Raw genomic sequence first — 23,580 nt, 5'->3', positions numbered from 1 at the left:
GTAGAAATTATATTTCTACATGGCAAATAATTTACTAGCAGGTGTAGTAGAGTAATAGAAATCCAACAGACCCAACAGTCATGACATGCATGCTGCTGATTCTGTGTCATTGAATCACTAATTGAAAGGGGCATGTTCAAAATAATAGCAGTGTGGAGTTCTATTAGTGAGGTCATTCATTCTTTGAAAAACAGGTGGCAATTATTGCCCTTATTTAGGGAAGGAAGGCAGCAAATGTTGTACATGCTGGTTACAGTGCATTTCTCTCTGATATTCTGAGGAAAATGGGTCGTTCCAGACATTGTTCAGAAGAACAGCGTACCTTGATTAAAAAGTTGATTGGAGAGGGGAAAACATATAAAGTGCAGAAAATGATAGGCTGCTCAGCTAAAATGATCGCAAATGCTTTGAAATGGCAACGAAAACCTGAAAGACGTAGAAAAAAGCAAAAAACTACCATTCAAATGGATAGAATAGCCAAAATGGCAAGGACTCAGCCAACAATCAGCTCCGGGAAGATGAAAGAAGGTCTAAAGTTACCTGTGAGTACTGTTACAATTAGAAGACGCCTATGTGAAGCCAAGCTATCTACAAGAAGCCCCCGCAAAGTCCCACTGTTGAAAAAAAGACGTGCTGAAGAGGTTACAATTTGACAAAGAGCACAGTGACTGGCCTAAAGAGAAATGGCGCAACATTTTGTGGACTGATGAAAGTAAGATTGTTCTTTTTGGGTCTAGTGGCCGGAGAGTTTGTCAGATGACCCCCAAACACAAGCACATTGGGGGAGGATCTAATAAAACTGCTGTGCCAATTTTCTGGTGTTTAATTCCTTTTGTTAACCACTTACTCCTACAGGGCACTTTTACCCCCTTCCTGCCCAGGCCAATTTGGAGCTTTCAGCGCTGTTGCACTTTGAATGACAATTGCTCAGTCATGCAAACTGTACCCATATGACATTTTTATCATTTTGTTCATACAAATAGCTTTTTTCGTGGTATTTAATTGCCACTGGGTTTTTTTTTTTGAACTATAAAACAAAAATGAGCAAAAAATGTTGAAAAAAAAAGTTTTTCTTCATTTTTATTATAAAATTTTGCAAACAGGTAAATTTTCACCTTCCCTGATGTGCATTGGATGAGGCACTGATAGGTAGAACTGATAGACTGCACTGGTGGGAATTGATGTGGAGGCACTGATGATGCAGCACAGATAGGTGGCACTGACTAGCGGCACTGCAGGGGCACTTTTGGGGCTGCACTGAAAATCAGGGCACCAAGTCAGTGCCCTGATTATCAGTGCAGATGTCCTCTGTGACATTTGCCATTTATCAGCAGTACTTCCCTCACGTTGTGACAAAGCGAGGAAAGTGCTGCTGATAACCAGCAACTGTATTTACTTTGTGATCAGATGTGATATTGGACACAGCTGATCACATGGTAAAAGGCCGCTGTGATTGGCCTTTTACCTTGTCATGTGATCAGCTGTGTTTGTAAGACACAGCAATCACAGACAGAACCGAGTGCGCACCGCTGGAGGCGTGTTCTGGGAGGACGTCATATGATGCCCTCCTAGAACTGGACAACCGCCGTCATTCGGCAATAGCATGGTTGTCATTGTATTGCACCAAATTCATGAAACGTTTGAAACACTTTTGGTTCTGTCAGCGACTTGTGAACCAAATTCAGGTAGTTCTACAATGCGCCAAATTAAAAACAACGTACTGGCAGTTTGAGATCATCAGCTCAAAATATTGTCATCTATTCTACTGTATTAATTTTGCAGTTTATAAAATTTGTGCTGGTAGAAACACTTTATTTGTTGAAGTCTATTACCATATTTACCTTACATACACATTGAAATACTTACCTCCTATACTCCTCTCTACCTGGTATGAGCCACATGGCAAAATACTGGACCTTAATGGCTCATAAGCACGTAGAACTACATATCCAAAAATGAATAAACATTATAGGCCAACAGCACCTCCTCGTACTTCAGTAGACTACCCTAGCCAGTAATCGGTGTCGTCTCCTCTATCATGTCCCCAGTCTTCACCCTTGTCCGTAGTACATCCATAGTCTCTGACCTTCTTTAGTAGCATGTGTGTAGTCTCTGACCATCTTCTGTAGTCCCTAGTTTTTGACGACCACGTCCTGCAGTATGTTCAGTCTATTACCATCCCTGTTTGTCCTGGACTCTTTAACTATCTCCTGCATTATGTCTGCAGACTGCTGACCATCTCTTACAGTATGTCCGCAGTCTGGCCATCTCCTGTAGTTTGTTTCTAGTTTCTGACCATATCCTACAGTATTTGCACAGTCTCTGACCATCTCCTGCGGTATGTCTGCAGTTTTTGACCATCTCCTATGCTTTCCACAAGGTTTGACCATCTCCTATATGTCTGCAATTGCTCACTGTACAGTCCTGGCCAAAGGTTTTGAGAATGACACAAATATTACTTTTCAGTCTGCTACTTCAGTGTTTTAAGATCTTTTTGTCAGATGTTGCTATGGTATACTGAAGTATAATTACAAGCATTTCATAACTGTCAAAGGCTTTTATTGACAATCACATTAATTTTATGCAAATAGTCAATATTTGCAGTGTTGACTCTTGTTTTTCAAGACCTCTGCAATTCGCCCTGACATGCTGTCAATCAACTTCTGGTCTATAGCCTGACTGATGGCAGCCCATTCTTGCATAATCAATGCTTGGAGTTTGTCAGAATTTGTGGGGATTTTTTTTTGTTCACCTGCCTCTTGAGGATTGACCACAAGTTTTCAATGGGATTAAAGCCTAGGGAGTTTCCTGGCCATGGACCCAAAATTTCCATGTTTTGTTCCCCAAGCCACTTAGTTATCACTTTTGCCTTCTGGCAAGGTGCTCCATCATGCTGGAAAAGGCATTGTTCATCTTCAAACTGTTCTTAGATGGTTGGGAGAAGTTGCTCTTGGAGGATGTTTTTGCACCATTCTTTACACATGGCTGTGTTCTTGAGACACATTAATGGTCTCAGGATGCTTTACTGTTGGCATGACATAGGACTGATGGTAGCGCTCACCTTTTCTTCTCCGGACAAGGTTTTTTCTGGATGCCCCAAACAATCAGAAAGGAGGTTCATCAGAGAAAATGACTTTACCCCAGTCCTCAGCAGTCCAATCCCTGTAGCTTTTTCAGGATATTAGTCTGTGCCTGATGTTTTTTCTGGAGAGAAGTGGCTCCTTTGCTGCCCTTCTTGACACCAGGACAACCTACAAAAGTCTTCAATTCATTGTGCATGCAGATGCACCCACACTTACCATTCTTGAGCAAGCTCTGCGCTGGTGGTGCCCCGATCCCACAGCTGAATCAACTTTAGGAGACAGTCCTGGCACTTCTTGGCACTTCCTGACTTTCTTGGTCACCCTGAAGTCTTCTTCACAACTGAACCTCTCTCCTTGAAGTTCTTGATGATCCAATAAATGGTTGATTTAGGTGCAATCTTAGGTGCAATAGGTGCAGTAGCAATATCCTTGCCTGTGAATCACTTTTTGTGCAAAGCAATAATGACTGCATGGGTTTCCTTGCAGGTAAATTAATATTTGTGTAATTCTCAACAATTCCGGCCATTTGGCCAGGGCTGTAGCATTACATAAGCTGAATATAATGTGTGGCCCTTTGGTGAGGTCAGGAGATGCATGTAAGGCCCATTACATTTTTCAACTTAACCAGCACCAGTTAAAATATAAACAATCATAACACAACACAAACCTTTTTGTAAAATATATATTTATTTTCTAGACAGACAGATTTGCAAAGCCCGTGAGAAAAAAAACACTAGAAGACCTTTTATAGAAAGGTAAAGTACAAAGATTTTACAGCAGCATTTCAATTGCAGCTAGTCCATGGCTTGAGAGCTGATCATCCCGCATTAAAACACTGCAAGTAAGCAGAGACAAAATCAGAAATTAGTGTATTCTGTAATTTCCAACTTTTTCTGTGTTGAAATGTAAGCACAAAACAGGGAGTTTCATTCACAATGTCAGTGGCACACAGGTCAACAGATGGACTAACTATACATGCAGAATTAAAGTTTTAAAACCAAGTTCCGGAATCCAAGAAAAGTGCTGACTCTGGTTTCTGCCTACTCTTTGATCGCCTTTATTTTAAGAACTTTATCTAACCTGCAAAAGGGTTCCAAGTTTGCAGTCATGTAATCACCCTCCCTCCTTCTCTCTCTAGACAGGGAAGTGATTTGTGGGTTGTGCGTAAAACACTGACGTCACTAATGTTGAACAAACCTTCACACAGCCAGGCTGGATATACGCCAGAGACCCAGTGTCCAATCAAAAAAGTCTATTACTGAGTGATTCCTGGCAAGCTTCCAGCTATGGCAACCAAGCGACACTTTACAGTCACAGGTACACCGCTGCCTCTTTCTGCTACTATTCATTCTCTATTTTGCATACCCCTAAATGTCCTGATATGTACCCCTAGCCGGTATGTGTACCCCAGGTTGGGAACCACTGGTCTAGGGTACAGAGAAAGGCCTTGGATAACACTGGGCCTCATTCAGCCCAGACGTTGTGTGGTGGCAGAATGGACTCTCTACAGAATGGGAAAGTGGGAAATGGGAAAGTTCTGCAGTGAAAGCAGCTATACTGTTATTAGCAAAGATTAAGGACTTACAACGGTTAAAAGAAGCTGAATCTAAAACTGGACTTCAATTCACAACTTAATTCACTGAGCTACAAAGCATGTGTTATTTGCCATAATTATTCTTATTTTCAGTCATGGGATCATTAGTTTCAGGATTTCCTAGTCTCTCATTGCTGAAAAAAAGGCTGGTATTGACAAACAATTCATTTTTATAGCTTACCAAGTCTCCATGTTCCTCTAAGTACAGGTTTCCTTTATGTGCTGTAGAAAATGTTATACTGCATAGAAAGATAATGGGCAGGTACAACCCTACAACCTCACCATTTAGTATCCCAGACTCGACATTTCAGAACAGTCCATTTACTTGCTCTGTGTCAGGATCCAGATCGATGTCATAGAAGCACGGTCTAGTTGGGAGACCAGGCATTGTGCTCATCTACAAAACACAAGCAGAGGGTTAGTGTCATTTATATGTATCAATAAAGACGTAGTGTGAATTCTCAATGTGATGAACATGCTGAAGCTATATAAAAAATAATTAGATCTTTATTATGTTATCACTCCTAGTAATGCTGCAGTCCTTTTTCCTCTAGAATGTCTACCAACACCTGCAGACAAAAATCCTTTCACACACAAGAACTGGATACACCACTGCAGTTCTGTAGCTTCCAAAATAGTCATGACAGTAGCAGTGTTCTTGATAACAACTGCTCTCATACAGGAGCTTAGGAAAAACATGTTCAAAAAGTTCTGTTTTGAAATGGATGCATTTCCTTACAAAGCTTGCTTCCTATTACTAATCGAATTAGGAAACCCATTGCAGCCTCACCTGCGGCCGAAATGGACACATGGAAGAGGAAATGTAAAGATAATGTTAAGCACAAAATTCTGTTCAACTATTCCACAATATGATATATATATATATATATATATATTCAGGTCCATAAATATTGGGACATCGACACAATTCTAACATTTTTGGCTCTATACACCACAATGGATTTGAAATGAAACGAACAAAATGTGCTTTAACTGCAGACTGTCAGCTTTAATTTGAGGGTATTTACATCCAACTCAGGTGAACGGTGTAGGAATTACAAAAGTTTGCACATGTGCCTCCCACTTGTTAAGGGACCAAAAGTAATGGGACAATTGGCTTCTTAGCTGTTCCATGGCCAGGTGTGTGTTATTCCCTCATTATCCCAATTACAATGAGCAGATAAAAGGTCCAGAGTTCATTTCAAGTGTGCTATTTGCATTTGGAATCTGTTGCTGTCAACTCTCAAGATGAGATCCAAAGAGCTGTCACTATCAGTGAAGAAAGCCATCATTAGGCTGAAAAAACAAAACAAACCCATCAGAGAGATAGCAAAAACATTAGGCGTGGCCAAAACAACTGTTTGGAACATTCTTAAAAAGAAGGAATGCACCGGTGAGCTCAGCGACACCAAAAGACCCGGAAGACCACGGAAAACAACTGTGGTGGATGACCGAAGAATTCTTTCCCTGGTGAAGAAAACACCCTCCACAACAGTTGGCCAGATCAAGAACACTCTCCAGGAGGTAGGTGTATGTGTGTCAAAGTCAACTAGTGAAGCATGGTGGTGGTAGTGTCATGGCGTGGGCATGTATGGCTGCCAATGGAACTGGTTCTTTTGTATTTATTGATGTGACTGCTGACAAAAGCAACAGGATGAATTCTGAAGTGTTTCGGGCAATATTATCTGCTCATATTCAGCCAAATGCTTCAGAACTCATTGGACGCCGCTTCACAGTGCAGGTGGACAATGACCCAAAGCATACTGCAAAAGCAACCAAAGAGTTTAAGGGAAAGAAGTGGAATGTTATGCAATGGCCAAGTCAATCACCTGACCTGAATCCGATTGAGCATGCATTTCACTTGCTGAAGACCAAACTGAAGGGAAAATGCCCCAAGAACAAGCAGGAACTGAAGACAGTTGCAATAGAGGCCTGGCAGACCATCACCAGGGATGAAACCCAGCGTCTGGTGATGTCTATGCCTTCCAGACTTCAGGCTGTAATTGACTGCAAAGGATTTGCAACCAAGTATTAAAAAGTGAAAGTTTGATTTAGGATTATTATTCTGTCCCATTACTTTTGGTCCCTTAACAAGTGGGAGGCACATATGCAAACTGTTGTAATTCCTACACCGTTCACCTGATTTGGATTTAAATATCCTCAAATTAAAGCCGACAGTCTGCAGTTAAAGCACATCTTGTTAATTTCATTTCAAATCCATTGTGGTGGTGTATAGAGCCAACAATGTTAGAATTGTGTCAATGTCCCAATATTTATGGACCTGACTGTATATATATATATATATATATATATATATGTATGTCTGTGTGTATCTATATCTCTCTCACTCACACACTATATATAGCATATAATTTATATAGGTTTGCATGCCCTTGATTACCCATTGCTTTCACCTGGGGTGACAAAGATAAATGATGTCCAAGCAATACATACAGACACTGCCAGATCAGCAAGAGATACTGTATGTCAAAGCTACACTGCCCTTCTGACTGGCATAATCCACTAACAAGCATTAATTTAGTTGCCATAGTGACCCCGTACCATGTACTTGTCCAGCTTTTCAACGTGTCCCATCTTTAAAGGTCATATTGACATATAAATAATACCCTCTTACCGTTCCAACTAATGGATATAGAAACCCAGCTCCAATGCTGGCTCTGATGTCACGGATGGGCAAGACAAAGCCTTTTGGGGCGCCTTTCAGCTCTGGGTTATGAGACAAGGAGAGATGCGTTTTGGCCATGCAGATTGGCAGATTGGAAAAGCCCTTCAGATAAAAGAATAGAATACAAAGTTAATAAATACGTTAAAAAAAAAAAAAAAAAAAAAAAGCTTCCTGTAGTTGTGAATATGGTGAGTGTGCTTGCCCAATCATCATTGCTCATTTTGCACATTACGAGTCATACCTGACCACATACACAGACTTCACAGACTCGGTTCACACTTATGCAATGTGGGAATATAAGCGATATTGCATGGGTAACCACGGCACATGAAAATGCACTATGTTCCTGCAGATTCTATGCCATTCATTCCTTTTGGCACCCCAAATGCACCAGTCAACGCATGTGTGCTGAATCGCAACACAACGCATGGTAACTTGAGGTTTATTACCATATGTTGTCGTGTGATGCAATTTTTAGGGTCCATTTATCATTTTGCCTGTAGAAGCAGCCGATGTTATCCTATGTGTCCATGCACATTTGGATGTTTAGAGGCATAGTTTAAACTCAGCATTTAGAGGCAGAAAAAAAGGTTAAATGCATCTAAATGCTAGTACAAAAAAACACTAAAAAATGTTTTCTTCCAAGAGCACTGGCGTTTTTAACCACTTCAAGTCCAGACACTTTTACCCCCTTCCTGTCCAGACCAATTTCCAGCTTTCAGTGCTATCACACTTTGAATGAGAATTGCGCAGTCATGCAACACTGTACCCATATGACTTTTTTAGCCTTTTTTTGAGCCAGATAAAGCTTTATTTTGGTGGTATTTATTCACTGCTGGGATTTTTTTTTGCTATGTAAATGAAATGTCCACAAATTTTGAAAAAAAGTGTTTTTCTTATAAAATTTTGTAAATAAATAATATTTCATCATAAATCTTAGCCAAAATGTATTCCGTTATCTTTTTAGTTAAAAAACAATTACCCAAATTAGTTTATAACCAAAAATTATAATTTTTAAACATTATTTTATTTTTTACACAGTCACCCAAGCAGTACAGTGTCACTATGGTGACACTGTACTACTTGTGGGGGGTGATGATTTTTTTTTTTTTATACTGATTGCTTTTACACCCATAAAAGGATGTAAAAGCAATCATTTCTCCTTCTCTCTGGCTGCATTCTTGCAGCCATTGAGTACTACTGTGTGAGCTGTGATTGGTCACAGCTTGTCACATAGTACAAGGCTGTTGTGAATAGCCTTGTACCATGTGACCTCTGTGATCATTCACAGATTCCACACGTAGTAAGCAATGATGTCAGAAGTGACATCTTGCTTACTACTCTGCATGTGATCACTGATTGGTCAATCGGTGATCACATGATCGGGACCTCTGTGACCGGTGTTCCACTGTGTCCGGAGGACACAGCGGGCACAGGATCATGGTGCTGCGAGCTCCCAGGGACTGCGCACAAGCAGGGAGGCCATTTATAAATGGCCACCCCACCCTGCACTGCCACCGTCTGGCCGTTTATATACTACGGCCGGACGGGTGGTGGTTAAAGTGTTCTAAATGCTAAAGGTTTTTTACTTTCATACATTCTATGCATGAAGGTATCCCACCGAATGCTCACCTAAAAGGTGAGTGAAGGTATCCCCCCCCAATACTCACCTAAGTATGCAGCATCCCCCCCAATACTCACCTAAACCCCCTCTCGATCCAGCGATGTGCACTCAAGTCTCAGCTATCCCGGGACTCCTCTCTTCATTGGCTGAGACATTGGCTCCCACTGCTGTCAATCACAGCCAGTGAGCCAATAAGAAGAGGGGGGGCGGGGCAGAGCCACAGCTCCATGTGTAAATGGACGCACAGAGCAGCAGGTGCCCCCATAGCAAGCTGCTTGCTGTGGGGGCACCCACAGGCAGGAGGGGCCAGGAGCGCTGGCGCAGGACCCGAGTAGAGGATGATCTCGGCTGCTCTGTGCAAAACCACTGCACACAGCAGGTAAGCATAGGCGTGTTATTTTTTTCTTAAAAAACAAAAAATCACTTTAAAGCCAGTGTGCATGAAGCCTAAAAACAAAACAAAAAAAACAAGGTGCCTGCCTTCTTTTGTGCTTTTGGCGACAGCCCCCTGAAATGAATGTGCTACCCTAAACTCAACATCTAAACATGTACTGATGTGAACGGAGCCTCTGTGCTTGCTTGTTCTGGTGTAAAATGTCATCAGCATGTTGGCACAGGCATTCAGCAGTTACCTTGCACAGCATCCCAGGAGCTCCAAAATCCAAAGCTTTCTGTATGTAGGACGTTGTGGCTTGCTCCCACCCTCTCCTAATTTCTGGGCTTCATAACTGGCCCATCAGTGACAACAGATACTTCAATGACCAATGGTGAGGCAGAGGGGCAAACAAGGACTCCATAGTGGATGTTGGTTTTGGCATTTTGAAGCATCCCAGGTTTTGGGGCTTCTGGAAAGCTCTGGAAGGTAAGCACTTGGCACCGGTGACAACATTCCATTGGCACTATACACTGAACATGAATGGAGTCACTTTAAATTCCAGGCACAAATGAAAACAAAAATATGCTATGTATTTAGATAACATTGTTGAATTTTTAATTGAAAATAGTCTAAATGAGTTCATTTGTTTTAGTATCAGCCTCCTTAATCCCCTGTACAGCAGAGATAAGACTGGGAGAGGGAAGAGCAGTACTTGGGGCCAATCAAATCCTTTAGTATCAGATTCCTGTAATCTCATGTACAGCAGAGATTAGACTGGGAGAGGGAAGGGCAGTACTTGAGGCCAATCAAATGCTTTAGTATCAGCCTCCTGTAATCCCTTGTACAGCAGAGATAAGACTGGTAGAGGGAAGAGCAGTACTTGGGGCCAATCAAATTGTCTGCATGCACAAGTAAAAACAAGGAACAGGCTGACAGGAGAAGAGAGCAGAGTGATGACCATATCAGCCTGTTGCTGCTCCTTCGCTGTCCATTCACAGGCTGAGGACAGGGAGGAGACCTAGTTGTGTTGCTGTAAGACAGACATTAGGTCATCATGCAGCTGTACTGTCTGAAATGGCTTTGTAAAACTAAAGACTACAAATTATTTGCCAGAAAAACAGCTTCCTTCAATAAATATCTGTGGCACGGTGTGGCAGTGGTTTTAAAAACCAATCCAATTCCTGCTGTGAGCTTCTAAAATTTAGACAAAAAATCAAAGCCTGAGAGCTGATGGAAGAACCCCCCACCACCATGCCACACACATAGCTACAGAGCACGGACTCTACTTGGTGCCTCCTCATTTGGTTTACCTTCCAAACTCGCGCTCTCCAACAGCTTGAAGGGCCAGGACGCGATGACGTCACTCCCATGTATGCATGAGGAAGTCACCAATGGAACACGGCGATCTCTGCAATCATGGCATACTCAGTGTACTGTGAATGCAGTTCACTCTGCATGCATCACTGATGTCATCTACCTGAGCCGATGACAATATCAACTAAGCAGCACAGATTTAGGTGCTTTCCAAGATAACCATAGGTCCCACTTATCATAAGCTAACTTGTAGGTCGAAGTTTAAAAGGACAGCTATATACCACGTTAAAGTGTTTACCAAGTACCCTTGGTGAGTGTTGTTTTATTTAAAATTCCTCAAAGAGTGCAACCATTGTCAGGTCCATCTTTATTCTTGTAAAATTCAAAAGCTAGTCTAAGTAATTTAACGGGCTAGTAAACCGTTGCAATTAGCTTCCCTCAGTTGGGATCTTTTGGTCTATTAAATACAGGTGTACCTCGGTTTACGAATTTAATTCGTTCTGCAGCACTTTTAGTATAGCGAAAAATTTGTAAACCGAAACGTGGTTTCCCATAGGAATGCATTGAAAACCAACTAATCTGTTCCGGAGGTCTGAAAAAAGTCAAAAAAAGATTTCTCTGTTCAAAACTCTTTATAAAGTGCACTTTAAAGGCATAAAGGGACATGATTAGAAAAAAATTTGTACATGCATTGAAAACCAATTAATCTGTTCCGGAAGTCAGAAAAATGTAAAAAAAAAAAAAGTCTTATCTGCTCAAAAAAATCTTTATAAAGTGCACTTTAAAGGCATAGTATTGTACAGGGACATCATAAAAAAAAAAAAAAACGTTAATGCATTGAAAACCAATTAATCTGTTCGTATTGCGAAAACAATTTGTAAACCGAGCCATTATTTTCAATGGATTTTTATTCGTAAACCGAAAAGTACTTTAACCGAGGCGTTCGTAACCCGAAGTATGGATGTATACCACTGAAAAAAAAGTGCAACATGCAAAAAGAAAAAAAAAAAAAAAGAAAAGTAAAAATTTTACATTTCTTAATTTCGGAAAATCCAGAGCTGTCCCGTGCACATTTCTTGTGTTATGTCAAGGAAAGTAACAGCCTCTTAGTTCTTATCTTGGACTACAGAATAATTAGTCTCCATGCTGTAGATATGACAGTGCAATGGTTTGACCAAAAGACAACTGGGCAGGACTGACACCACTCAATCCACAAAAATGTGCTGTCAGCCCACAACAAGACTTAGGAGATGAGTACATTTCTAAAAGATCAGCAGGTATTCTTCCATACTTGCAGATTTTCAAAGGGATACAAATGGGGAAATGTGTCTGCATTGCCGAGAGATACTGCATGCTTTCTTCTCTGACACTTCAACAGTCAGAAAACGTATTATTCTATTCATTATGTTAAACGCTCAAAGATATTAAATGCCAGTGGTAATTTAGAATGCTGGTGACCTAGCTAGGATTTATAATATATATTCATAGTTCTAGGAAAGCAACGTGTTCTTAAAAGATAGAAACCTTTAAATTGGAATTGTGATTTTAACACAATAAAAGAAAGTGCTTCTTAAATCTTAAGCAGCACCCCAGGCAACACAAGTATTACTGGTGGAGAAACGGTGTCCTCCCTTACCTGTTTAGTGTATAAATCAGCTTTTTTCTGTGCCTCAGGGAGCAGTTCAATATCATCTGCACCATATATCTTCTGTGCAATTATCCTGATCTTATCAGCAATAGGAAGCTAGGAAGGAAAACACATTAATGTGACTCAGCTCTGTCTGTTTCCAATTTAAAAGAAAGTATAGAGTATTTCTAGTGGGTACATAGTATGAGTTATCGCTGCAGTGGTGTCATTAAAGAATAAGTGTGTTTTAATGTACTACTTCTATTTTTTTTTAAGCAGAATACATACTTAAACTATCATTCTCCAACATTCGTTGCTGTGCCTGGCTCCACACAGCAGCTCTTCAATATCTCTTAGTGCACTTATCCTTTAAAGTGTTTTTTCTTGTGACTTTCACATTTTTTTTTTTAATTCTTGCTATTCCATATTTTATGGTTGTATTAAATAATGAGATCTGTGGGTTAACCACTAGAGGGAGTTTTTATTCAACCTCATTCAAGTGCTCTTCCTAAAGCAGAGCTTCCATGAAAATTCCTACGTCCCTAGACTTAACAAGCAAATAAAGCTTGCAGTGTGAGAAGTGGTTCCTGGAGCTGGGTTTTAAGAAACAAATAATTCAGAACCTGGATTTCATTGCTTTCGGGAGGTACAGGTGGCATCACTGTGCCTCACTACTGCATACTTGGAGAGCTGGTGTGTGAAATCCTGCTACAATGTACTATTGCACTATGACAGACCACACCAACGTGAGATTTCGAGCACCCAACTCTCCCAGCATGCAATGATGAGGAAAAGAGATAGAGCCTCCCAGAAAAGTTGTAAGCCAGATTCTGAGATACAGTGGGTATAGAATCACCCCCCATTAAAATAATCACATTTTGTTGCTTTGAGGCCTGCAATGAAGACAGACACAGTTTGTTTTATCCAGCTGTATTTACTCAGTCCATTGTATATCAAAGTGAAAGATATAACACCAACATGGCAGAAAAAAATGAAACATCCAAAAACAGAATCACCGAGTTGGAAAAAGGATCAACGCCTCCTGAAAATGACTTTCAAACCCAATCATGTGTAGCTAATCACCTTATAAGTGGCACAAAATCCATTTGACTTTCAACGGTGATCAGCTGTTGTCATTTTGAATAGCTCAGTATAAGGGCTCTCCTTCAGCATTTCAGTCCCTGGTAGTGCAACTGAAGCAAGTAATCAACTATGGGTGGCAAGGCATTGTCAAAACATCTCCAGAATAAAGTTGTGGATAGGCGCAAGTCAGGAGAGGGATACAAAAAATTAAAAGGCTTTATCAATGCCTAGAAGCACAGTGAAGTCTATTATTAAGTGGAAGGTATTTGGTACAACACAGAACATCCCTCGATCAGGACGTTGCTCCAAACTGGATGAAAGAGCCAGGAGGAAACTGGTCAGAGAGACAACCAAGAGGCCTACAGCAACTATGAAGCAGTTGCAGGGATTTATGACAGAGTGGTCATTGTGTGCATGTGACAACAATATCACAAATTCTCCATAAATGTGGCTTGTATGGGAGGGTTGCAAGAAAAATGCCACTTCTCAAGAAAGGCCACATGCAGTCACGACTGAGCTTTGTCAAAACGTACCTTGAAGATTCTGAGGCCACATGGAAAAAGGCATTATGATCATATGAGACTAAAATTTTATGATTTGGCCTCAACACTAAAAAGTATGTCTGGTGAAAATCCAATACAGCTCACCATCCAAATACCACCATTCCTACAGTAATGCATGGAGGGGGTAATATCCTCTTATGAAGGGGGGGGGGGGTTGTCTGCAGCAGGGACTGGAGCACTTGTCAGGATAGAAGAAAAATGGATGGGGGAAAATGCTGTCAAATTCTTGAGCAAAATCTGCTGCCCTCTGCCGGAAAGTTGTCAATGGGTAGAAGGTTTACCTTCCAGCATGACAATGACCCAAATCACACAGCAAAAATGACCACACAGTGGTTGAAGGAGAAAAAAGTGAATTTCTTTGCATGGCCTAATCAGAGCCCAGACTTAAATCTCATTGAAAATCTGTGGAATGACTTGAAGACTGCAGTCCACAAATGGTCACCATCAAACTTAACTTGAGCAATTCTGCAAAGAAGAGCGGGCAAATATTGCAAAGTCTAGATGTGCAAAGTTAGTAGAGACAGATCCCAACAGACTAAAGGCTGGAATTAAAGCAAAAGGGGGTTCAACAAAATACTGACACAAGGGGGTGATTCTTTTTTCAATGCAGTTATTCTGTTTTTGATTTATTTTTTTCTGACATGTTGTGTTATATCTTTAAACTAAAAACACTCAGTGTAGCGCTTCAGCCAATAGTTGACAATATAGAATAATAGTGTCCAAATCCCCACAAAAGTGGGATAATTATAAATCAGTATAATACATTAAATAAAGTCTATATTAAAGTCCACAAGATCCAGTGGTAATGGTGCTAAGTGAGCCAAAAACCAGAAGGAGAGCGAGAATCCGTCACCTTTCACCCAATTATTTGGCCTCTTACTGGAAAATTTGATCACCTGAAAGATTTGTCAAATAACGCAAATATCAAGCCCAGCAGATGAGTCAAGGACTTCCAAATAAATCTCCCAAGAAATCCGGATGATGTAAATACTTCCTCCTAAGCACTGAGGTCTAGAATGGCAAATTCTTCTCCACGCAGTAAACACTACATAGGGAAAAAGTATAAACGCTCATAGTGTTGTACTGTAGTAGTTTACATAAAAGATGCAGTTTATTCTAGTAATGCACTTACAATCACAGAGGTGAAAATCAGCATGTCTGTATAGTGTTTCCAACCAACAAGATGGCCGCGGTCCGTGGCGGTGACATCACGCGTCGTGGCTTCACCCAACATGTTTCGTCACACAGAGGAGGTTGTCAGGGATGTGGTCAACATGCGTCATCGTGCCAAATAAATAGGAACGGGACACCACCCCACCCAACCTCAATTGCGCTCCGAATACCGGAACCACAACCAGTGGACAGGAAGCAGTTGTGGTTCCGGTATTTGGAGCACAATTGAGGTCTGATGGGGTGGCCTCCTGTTTCTATTTATTTGGTGTGACATCGCGTGTCGACCACGCCCCTGACGACGTCCTGTGTGATGAAACGCCTAGGATGGAGCCAAGACACGTGATGTCACCGCCACGGACCGCGGCCATCTTGTTGGTTGGAAACACTATACAGACATGCTGATTTTTACCTCTGTGATTGTAAGTGAATTTCTTGAATAAATTTCATCTTTTATTTTAACTACTACATTATGAGCGGTTATACTTTTTCCCTATGTGGTGTTTACTGCGTGGAGAAGTATTTGCCATTCTAGACCTCCATGCTCAGTGGGAAGTTTTTACATCATCCGGATTTTTTGGGAGATTTATTTGGGAGTCCTTGACTCATCTGCTGGGCTTGATATCTGCGTTATTTGACCAATCCTTCGTGTGGTCAAATTTTCCAGTAAGAGGCCAAATGATTGGGTGAAAGCTAACGGATTCTCTCTCTCCCGCTGGTTTTTTTCTCACTTAGCACCATTACTACTAGATCATGTGGACTTTTTATAACTTTTGTTAATGTATTATACTGATTTATAATTATCCCACTTTTGTGGGGATTTGGACACTATTATTCTATATTGTCAACTATTGGCTTAAGCGCTACACTGAGTGTTTTTAGTTTATTTCTGCCTATTTGTGTTAGCTGCTATTTTTATTTTAAATTCCCAAGCGCAGGTTTTCTGTATAATTATTTTGTGTTATATATTTCGCTTGGATATTATAAGTTGCACTAAGTAAATACAGCTTAATAAAACAAAAACTGTGTCTGTCTTCATTTCAGGCTGCAAAGCAACAAAATGTGATTTTAGTGGGGGTGATTCTTTTCTATACCCACTGAATGTTTTTCATTTCTTCATAAACCGCTGCGCTTTTTAACAACTGTTTTTAATATAGGTTATAAAAACCTGTTATCTAAGCACACCTTCCCTTTCTTTAAAATGGTTCATTTAAAGGGTATCTAAGCCCAAAAACATAAATGTAATAGTTTGCAGCTTACCAGTCCTTAGATGTGGTGTCTGCATTTGTTTTCTAAGCACATTTTTGGCAAGTACAGAATATACCTGTTGATATTGCCAGAAATGCAGTTGTCCCTGTCCCTTACTGTGAGCTGAAAAGAACATCCTTATCTTTGTGTAACTACTTTTCCCATCAATGCACCATGTAATGGAGATGAATAAAGACAGACATGCTTGAAGTCCAAAGGAACATAAGAATCTTCACCAGCACACCTTTGTATAGTGATGATCTTGTCTTTTATTCACAGAGCAACAGGAATCACAGAATGACATTTTAGGATCTTGCAGGATCCCTATTTGAAGCAAAGTCATCCTGTGAGGCCCTAAAAGCTGGCCTGTGATACCTGTTGCTTTAAGTGAATAAAGCGCAAGATTGTCACCATACCAGGGTGCCAGCTAGTGAAGATCCTCATCCTATGACTGCATGGTAGTGCCATCCACCAATTCACTATGAGTGCAATGGATACAATACAACTTCTATGTTTGAAGTCCAACCTGGGTGACAACTATGGCTCCTTCTATAGATACAGTGGAGAAATCAGAGTAGCCATGAAGGGACAGGAAGTATATTAACAGGATCACCTGGTGAAAAGAACCAAAAGCCTGAAAAAATGAATGCAGCCAACTAATCTAAGGCTTCTAAGCTGCAATATATTACATTTTTGTTCTTGGGTTTAGATATGCTTTAACAGTAGTTAAAGCATAACCTGCTGACTCAAATGTGAGAAGAAGCAGTAAAGCGCAACCACTGTGTAGCATTGCAAAACAGGAGGCAGAGCCTGCATATGTAGTATGCAATTATGGCCACCCCCATGTAAATATATTGTATACTTTTTAAGCATTATTTCTGATTGTTCAGCACTGTCATGGAGCCTGGCCCAGATCTTGCCTGAAGCGCTGTACAAAAAAGAGCAGGGATTTCATATCCCCAGATTGCTGGACCAGCTGTGTGAGCACTGACAGCTCAGCATCTTAGGAGGTAAGTATAATGGTGACCCAGGGGGTGGGGAGGGTGTATGGTGTTAGTTCACCTTTTCCTTTTTTCTGTCAAGGTGAACACTATCTTTTCCTTTAGAACCAAAAGGGGCTTGCAGCTCTTCTATATTCTCTATATTATAGAATGAACAGTGCAAGAAAGCACATGCCTTTCTGCTACACTGGAAATAAAGCAAATTAGTCGCACAGAGTCTCAGAAATGCTAAATAATTGTAACGTTTCAGGTGGAATACTACCTGTGGTCACAGGCAGACATAGAATCAATGGATAGCAATTGATCCTTACCTCCAAATCATAAAGAACTTTAAACTGGCTGGGTGACACGGATGCTGTCTGTACAGCCTTAGCCAGCTCTACGGCACCCTTGCCACCTTCTGCCCAGTGGGTGCACTTCACTGCAATGAATGCTCCAGCTTCCTTGGCAAGACGACAGAGCAGTTCCAGCTCAGCTGCTGTGTCTGTTCTGTGGGTAATGATAAGACAACACTATAAACATTACAAGAAAATTATACACTTCATATTCTTAAAAGATTTTCTTAAAAAAAAATCTAATTATTTTCTTCTTATACTCCTGGAGTTATTAAAGAGACAGACGTGTTTTTTTGCCAGTTACAATCTCAGTGGGATGGTATATGTGCACTCCTCCTGTTCCTATTAGATGATTCACACCAGCAGCTATGCAAACTGCATGGCCACTAGTGTGTGCTGAGAGGACATTGTGCTGACTGCATGGCCACTAGTGTGTGCTGAGAGGACACCGTGCTGACTGCATGGCCAGTAGTGTGTGCTGAGAGGACACCGTGCTGACTGCATGGCCAGTAGTGTGTGCTGAGAGGACACCGTGCTGACTGCATGGCCGCTAATGTGTACTGAGAGGACATTGTGCTTACTGCATGGCCACTAGTGTGTGCTGAAAAGACATTGTGCTGACTGCATGGCCACTAGTGTGTGCTGAGAGGACATTGTGCTGACTACATGGCCACTAGTGTGTGCTGAGAGGACATTGTGCTGACTACATGGCCACTAGTGTGTGCTGAGAGGACATTGTGCTGACTACATGGCCACTAGTGTGTGCTAAGATGACACCGTGCTGACTGCATGGCCACTAGTGTGTGCTGAGAGGACATCATGCTGACTGCATGACCACTAGTGTGTGCTGAGAGGACATACAGTTGCAAGAAAAAGTATGTGAACCCCTTGGGATTACGTGGAGTTTTGCATGAATTGGGCATAAAATGTGCTCTGAACATCATCTAAGTCACAACAATAGAAGAACACAGTCTGCTGAACATAATACTACACAAACATTAGATGTTGCCATGGTTTAATTGCACATAACATGTAATCATTCAGTCCCAAGGGGTTCACATACTTTTTCTTGCAACTGTAGTGCTGACTACATGGCCACTAGTGTATGCTGAGAGGACATCGTGCTGACTGCATGGCCACTAGTGTGTGTTGAGAGGAATCGTGCTAACTACGGGGCCATTCACAAAGTGCAGTGCTACTCGCGCATGCACAGTAGGCACCCAGCTGTGAAACCTCAAGCAGTCACAGCCAGGTCCCTACACTGAAGATGCTGGCACTGAGAGGACAGGATGGTCGGTCAACCCGGCCGCTGGAAGGACACCACCGGACCGAGGGACAGGTGAGTGTCTGTTTTTTTAAAAGTCGGCAGCTACAGTTTTTATAGCTGCTGACTTTTATTTTTTTTTAATTCCCATTGGACCTCCGCTTTAATTCTTTCATGATCAGGGTTATCGAAACCTAGTTGCCCAGACCAAAGTTAGCAGTGGCAGTATGCGTCAGTTATTTTACAATAGTTATGACTGGCCTACCTCTGTATTTTTAATACATTGGGGTTGATTTTTTACAGCTGGAGAGTAAAAAATCTGTTGCAGATCTGCATAGAAACCAATCAGCTTCCAGGTTTCTTTGTCAAAGCTTAATTGAAAAAGCTGAAGTTAGAAGCTGATTGGCTACCATGCACAGCTGCACCAGATTTTGTACTCTCCAGATTAGTAAATCAACCACTCTGTATTTTAAAGGATAAGTTCACCTTTTGCAATATGTTACAAGTTACACCCATGTTCAGGGTGTAATATGTCATGAATGGACCAGTCCCCTGACCCCCTGTAAACAACTGGTGGGGGAACTTCTCCCCCCTGCTGTCACAATTAAAAAAAAAAAAAAAAAAAAAGGAGGCTGTGCGGGGTTTCGCTTGTCCAGCTGCGTCACTCACTCACAGTAGTTTGTGAATGAGAAATTACAAGTCCCTGCAGCCTTTGTGGCTGTCGGCTTGTAATTCTCAATGAACCCAGCACTGTGGTAGTTCATCGAGTCTTCCTGTCAGAGTGTACACTGACAGGTCTGCAGGAGACCAGCATGGCACCAGCGATCTGCTGATCCTTGGTGCAATGCTTTAGAGGCTCCAGAAACAAAAAGATAACAAATTAACATTTTTTTACCGGCAAAAAAAATGTGAATTTATTATTTCTTGTTAAAAGGTGAACTTATCCTTTAAGGACATATAAGGCTTTTATTTAGTACACTGGTTTAATAAATGTCAGGCTTATGTTCTTTATTATTCCATGGTACTGGTGACATTTGAAAAGTTAGTACTTTCACAGATTTTTTTTTTTTGAAGCTCCTGCAGCACCAAAGTGCATTGAAGGTAAAGTCTCATTAGGAGACAAAAAAAATGTGCTTCCCTGCAGATTTAAGTTCTAATGTACTAGTATGCACCGCATACTAGTACATTTTGAGAGACTTACCTACAGAACGAGCTGTGCTGGGCTGTCACAGCTTTCTGTGGTCCATGGGCCTCCATGTTAACCCAGTCTTCCTTCCGGGTTCCAAATCTTCAGCTGTTTGAATGGCTGGGCTGCAGTGACGTCACTCCCACACATACACACAGGAGTCACTTTGCTGCGGCACATGGAGCGAGCCCTAACTGTGATCTGAGCTGTGCATGTGCAACTCAGATCGCATTACCCGCTGACAGGCAGGGGGGTCATTTATGACAGAAGAGACCTCCAGGGTCTCTTCTATTATAAAAACCCTACTTGTCAGCAGTTTTAAACACAAAGACTTTACTACCAATTGGCTTTACTAATCCTGGTCTCCGAGCGTAAACAAATTAGCGACCCCACTGGACTTGGCTTTTTTCCATGGGGGCACTAATATGCGTACCTGTCTTTGTGCTGGGAGCATATCGTGCAGGGCACTCCCAGGAAAAAGACCGGGGTGTCAGTGAGAGCCTGGGGTCCTGTTCAAACAATCGGGACCTGAAACTCCTGATTTCCGGGTCACATGATCATTTTGAAAGCCTTTGATTGGATATCACAGTGATCAGTCACTGTGAAGCCTGCCCCCCTTGTTTTCTCTCTCTGAAAGGAGGAGAGAGATACATTGCATCTCTCTTTGTCCTTTCGGAGAGAAAAATATAAGTATTTGTAAATAGATACATAAAAATATTAATAAAACAAATAAAAATACCTAAATCAAAGTTTGATCTAGGTCAGTGCCAGGGATAGTGTTTGGGTCAAGATCAGGGTCTAGGTCAAAAATTAGGGTCCGAATTTTTTGCTCTTTGGTGGTCGGTTATGGTAGTAGCAAGAAATATACAACTAAATTTCAAAAAAGTTTTTTTTTTTTTTTTACTATATTGGGTCAGTTTTCCTTTGAGAATAATAAAAAAAAAAAAAATCAGGCCATATCCATTACCATTTACCAAATGAAAGCCCAATTTTTCCTGAAAAAAAAAAAAAGGTATAATCCACCTGGATGTACAAAGTAGTTGATATGTACAGTTTTACTAACACATATCAAAGCTGCAAAATTGTGCTTCGGCTTTAAGATTTGTTTTACCCTTAGGCGTGAAGGGGTTAAACTGCAGGAATACTAAGATTATTTGTGCCAGTACAGGGTCACTTTAATTGCAGTTATTTAATGAGCTATATTCAGTATACAGTAAGCCAAGACTACAAAGATCAGTTCCAGAGCACTGGCATCGCATGTGCATTGAAAAGAATGAAAAGACCAGCCTTCTTACTTGAAAACATTGACGGCGACAACCACAGGGACCCCAAACATGACAGCGTTTTGGATTTGCTTAGTTAGGTTACTGCAGCCCTTCTCCAGCAGCTCCAGATTCTGCAAACAGAAATGTGATCATAATGTATATCACAAGCTCTCTCGGTGGATATTTCATAAAACACAAATATTCTGCTGTGTAGCACTTTTTACAGAAAGCAAGATTGTCAAAGACGAATTACCATAGTACCACGCAGTAGCAAAATTGCTAAGGCTCCATTCACAGCTGAGTGACGTATTGCATGTTTTAGCATGTTTTTGGCGTGACAGCCCATTGGCTTAAATGAGTTGCCTGTCACGCAACAAATGCACCAAAGAAGCTCAAGCACCATTTTGTGGCAGTAAGCCAAGTGCGTTTGGCGATGCACATTTTTGCATGGCTCTTGCGCATTTTGTTGCACATCACAACATGTGCCTGCTACCCTCATTTGGGGGGTGCATTTCTACTACGTTCAGGTGTAAATGCAGCCTAAAAAGGACATGAGGCAACCTAAAAAAGAGCCAGTCCCCAATGGGCTTTTGCAAACTGGGATACTCATTAAGCCTGCATTTCCATCTCAGCACAGCGGAAGCAGAACATGTTTCTGGTCATTTTGAAGCTTTTTTTTTTCCCAAGCATTTTCCAGATGTTTCACAAGCATTTCCGCACACATATACAAATCAAAAGTTGGTTGCCTAGGCTGGGCAAGAGGAAGAGTACAGCTCTATAGAAGGAGAGGAGTCTTACATGTGCGAGAACGTGTTACTTGTGCCTTTACAGGCTATCTCATTGAGGTCTATGGGATCAAAAAAGTCTGAATATGCAAAAAAAAAATAAAAAAGGAAATGAGCTTTTTTTATTTTCATTTTTTAAGTGTAGAGTATAGTAGGGCGTATAAGCGTACACGTGTGAACTAGGACAGTTAGAAACAATGGGATCCTGCGTAGTCAGATGTGATAAGGCATAGTCATGTGTAAGGAAAAAATGTGAATGGCAAAGTGCAAACCGTAACTCAAGGGTAGGCTACCTTAAAGAGGTGGAGATCTACCTGAACAACATGGGAGAAGTCAAAGATCACGGGATACGGTGTTGCCTCCTCACACCTGATTTAAACCTCTAATGGCCGTACTACTGTGCCGCAATCACGTACATTGCAAGGCAATCATGGGCTTAAATCAGGTGATGAGGAGGCAACATATCGCCTGCTCACCACCTGTCAAACACACTTGCATCACTTTTCAGAGGAGTAGCAGTGCATGCTGCACTTAAATGAGCCCTTAGTTGCTTTTGCCAATTGCACCCTGGGGAGGGGGGGGGGCATTCAAGTAAATGGGGCCACCCTGCAAGCGCCCCGCAACTGCATGCTTTTGCGGGGTCCAAGGGGTTAAAGCAGGTGGTGAAAAAGCAACATAACACTGCTTGCTTTAACTCCTTGTTTGCTGTACTGTATGACTGCAACATGTGTACACCCTCTGGCCACTGCGCAGTTGGGGCGGGGGTGGAAAAAAAAAAAAAGACTAAACTATGAGGTTTTACCACCCCTCAAACTGAAAATGTAAACGAACCCTTGTGTTCTGAGCCACCTATAAGGCTGCTTTCACACTAACGTGCTGGGTATACCTGCCCCGCCAGTGCATTTGCGACTTTCCTGGATTAGCTGCACTTTGCCACAGACTTCTATTATATCCTGCAGGTGTGGTGCACTTTCTGAAGATGCACCAAACCTGCAGGATGTAATAGAAGTCTATTGCTAAGCGCAGCAAACCCGCAGGAAAGCTGCAGATACACTGCACTGCACCCGTGGTGTGGGTAAACCGCAGCATATCAGTGTGAAAGCAGCACTATACGATTACGCTCAGCGTATTGCCTCACAATGACCTAAAGATCTCTTCTTTCCTGCTGCTGGCACTACTCTGGAGACCGCTAGCCGGGATAAGAGGGAGTGCAGTTGATTTCACATGGGACAGGAGTCAGCACTACAGAGGAGGCATCGGCTTATGCGGCACTTGCTCCAACTTTACAAGTATTCCCTCTGCATTGCACTCAGTTTGATGCTCTGGGATGTTGGGTCAGCAAGCCCTGACCGTGATCTACCAGTCACCTGGCCACG

The 23,580-nt window shown here is 41.6% G+C and overlaps 1 protein-coding gene across 1 annotated transcript in view; it reads right to left on the bottom strand.

Moving 5' to 3' along the window:
* Window positions 1-3,751: 3,751 nt before the first annotated feature.
* Window positions 3,752-23,580, bottom strand: part of MTHFD1 (methylenetetrahydrofolate dehydrogenase, cyclohydrolase and formyltetrahydrofolate synthetase 1) — a 101,850-nt gene continuing 82,021 nt past the window's right edge. Inside the window, exons 23-28 of the mRNA XM_089687497.1 lie at window positions 21,450-21,550; window positions 17,681-17,858; window positions 12,314-12,421; window positions 7,313-7,465; window positions 4,960-5,074; window positions 3,752-3,918 (exon numbers count right to left, since the gene is read on the bottom strand). Coding sequence (XP_089543623.1) covers window positions 4,985-5,074; window positions 7,313-7,465; window positions 12,314-12,421; window positions 17,681-17,858; window positions 21,450-21,550 — 630 coding nt within the window. The 3' untranslated portion in view covers window positions 3,752-3,918; window positions 4,960-4,984. The remainder of the gene's footprint in view (window positions 3,919-4,959; window positions 5,075-7,312; window positions 7,466-12,313; window positions 12,422-17,680; window positions 17,859-21,449; window positions 21,551-23,580) is intronic.

This window comes from Staurois parvus, unplaced genomic scaffold (assembly GCF_062004578.1).
Source record: "Staurois parvus isolate SC_StPar_1 unplaced genomic scaffold, SC_StPar_1.0 ptg000426l, whole genome shotgun sequence".
Lineage (NCBI taxonomy): Eukaryota > Metazoa > Chordata > Amphibia > Anura > Ranidae > Staurois > Staurois parvus.
This window is presented reverse-complemented; position numbering and strand designations above follow the sequence as displayed.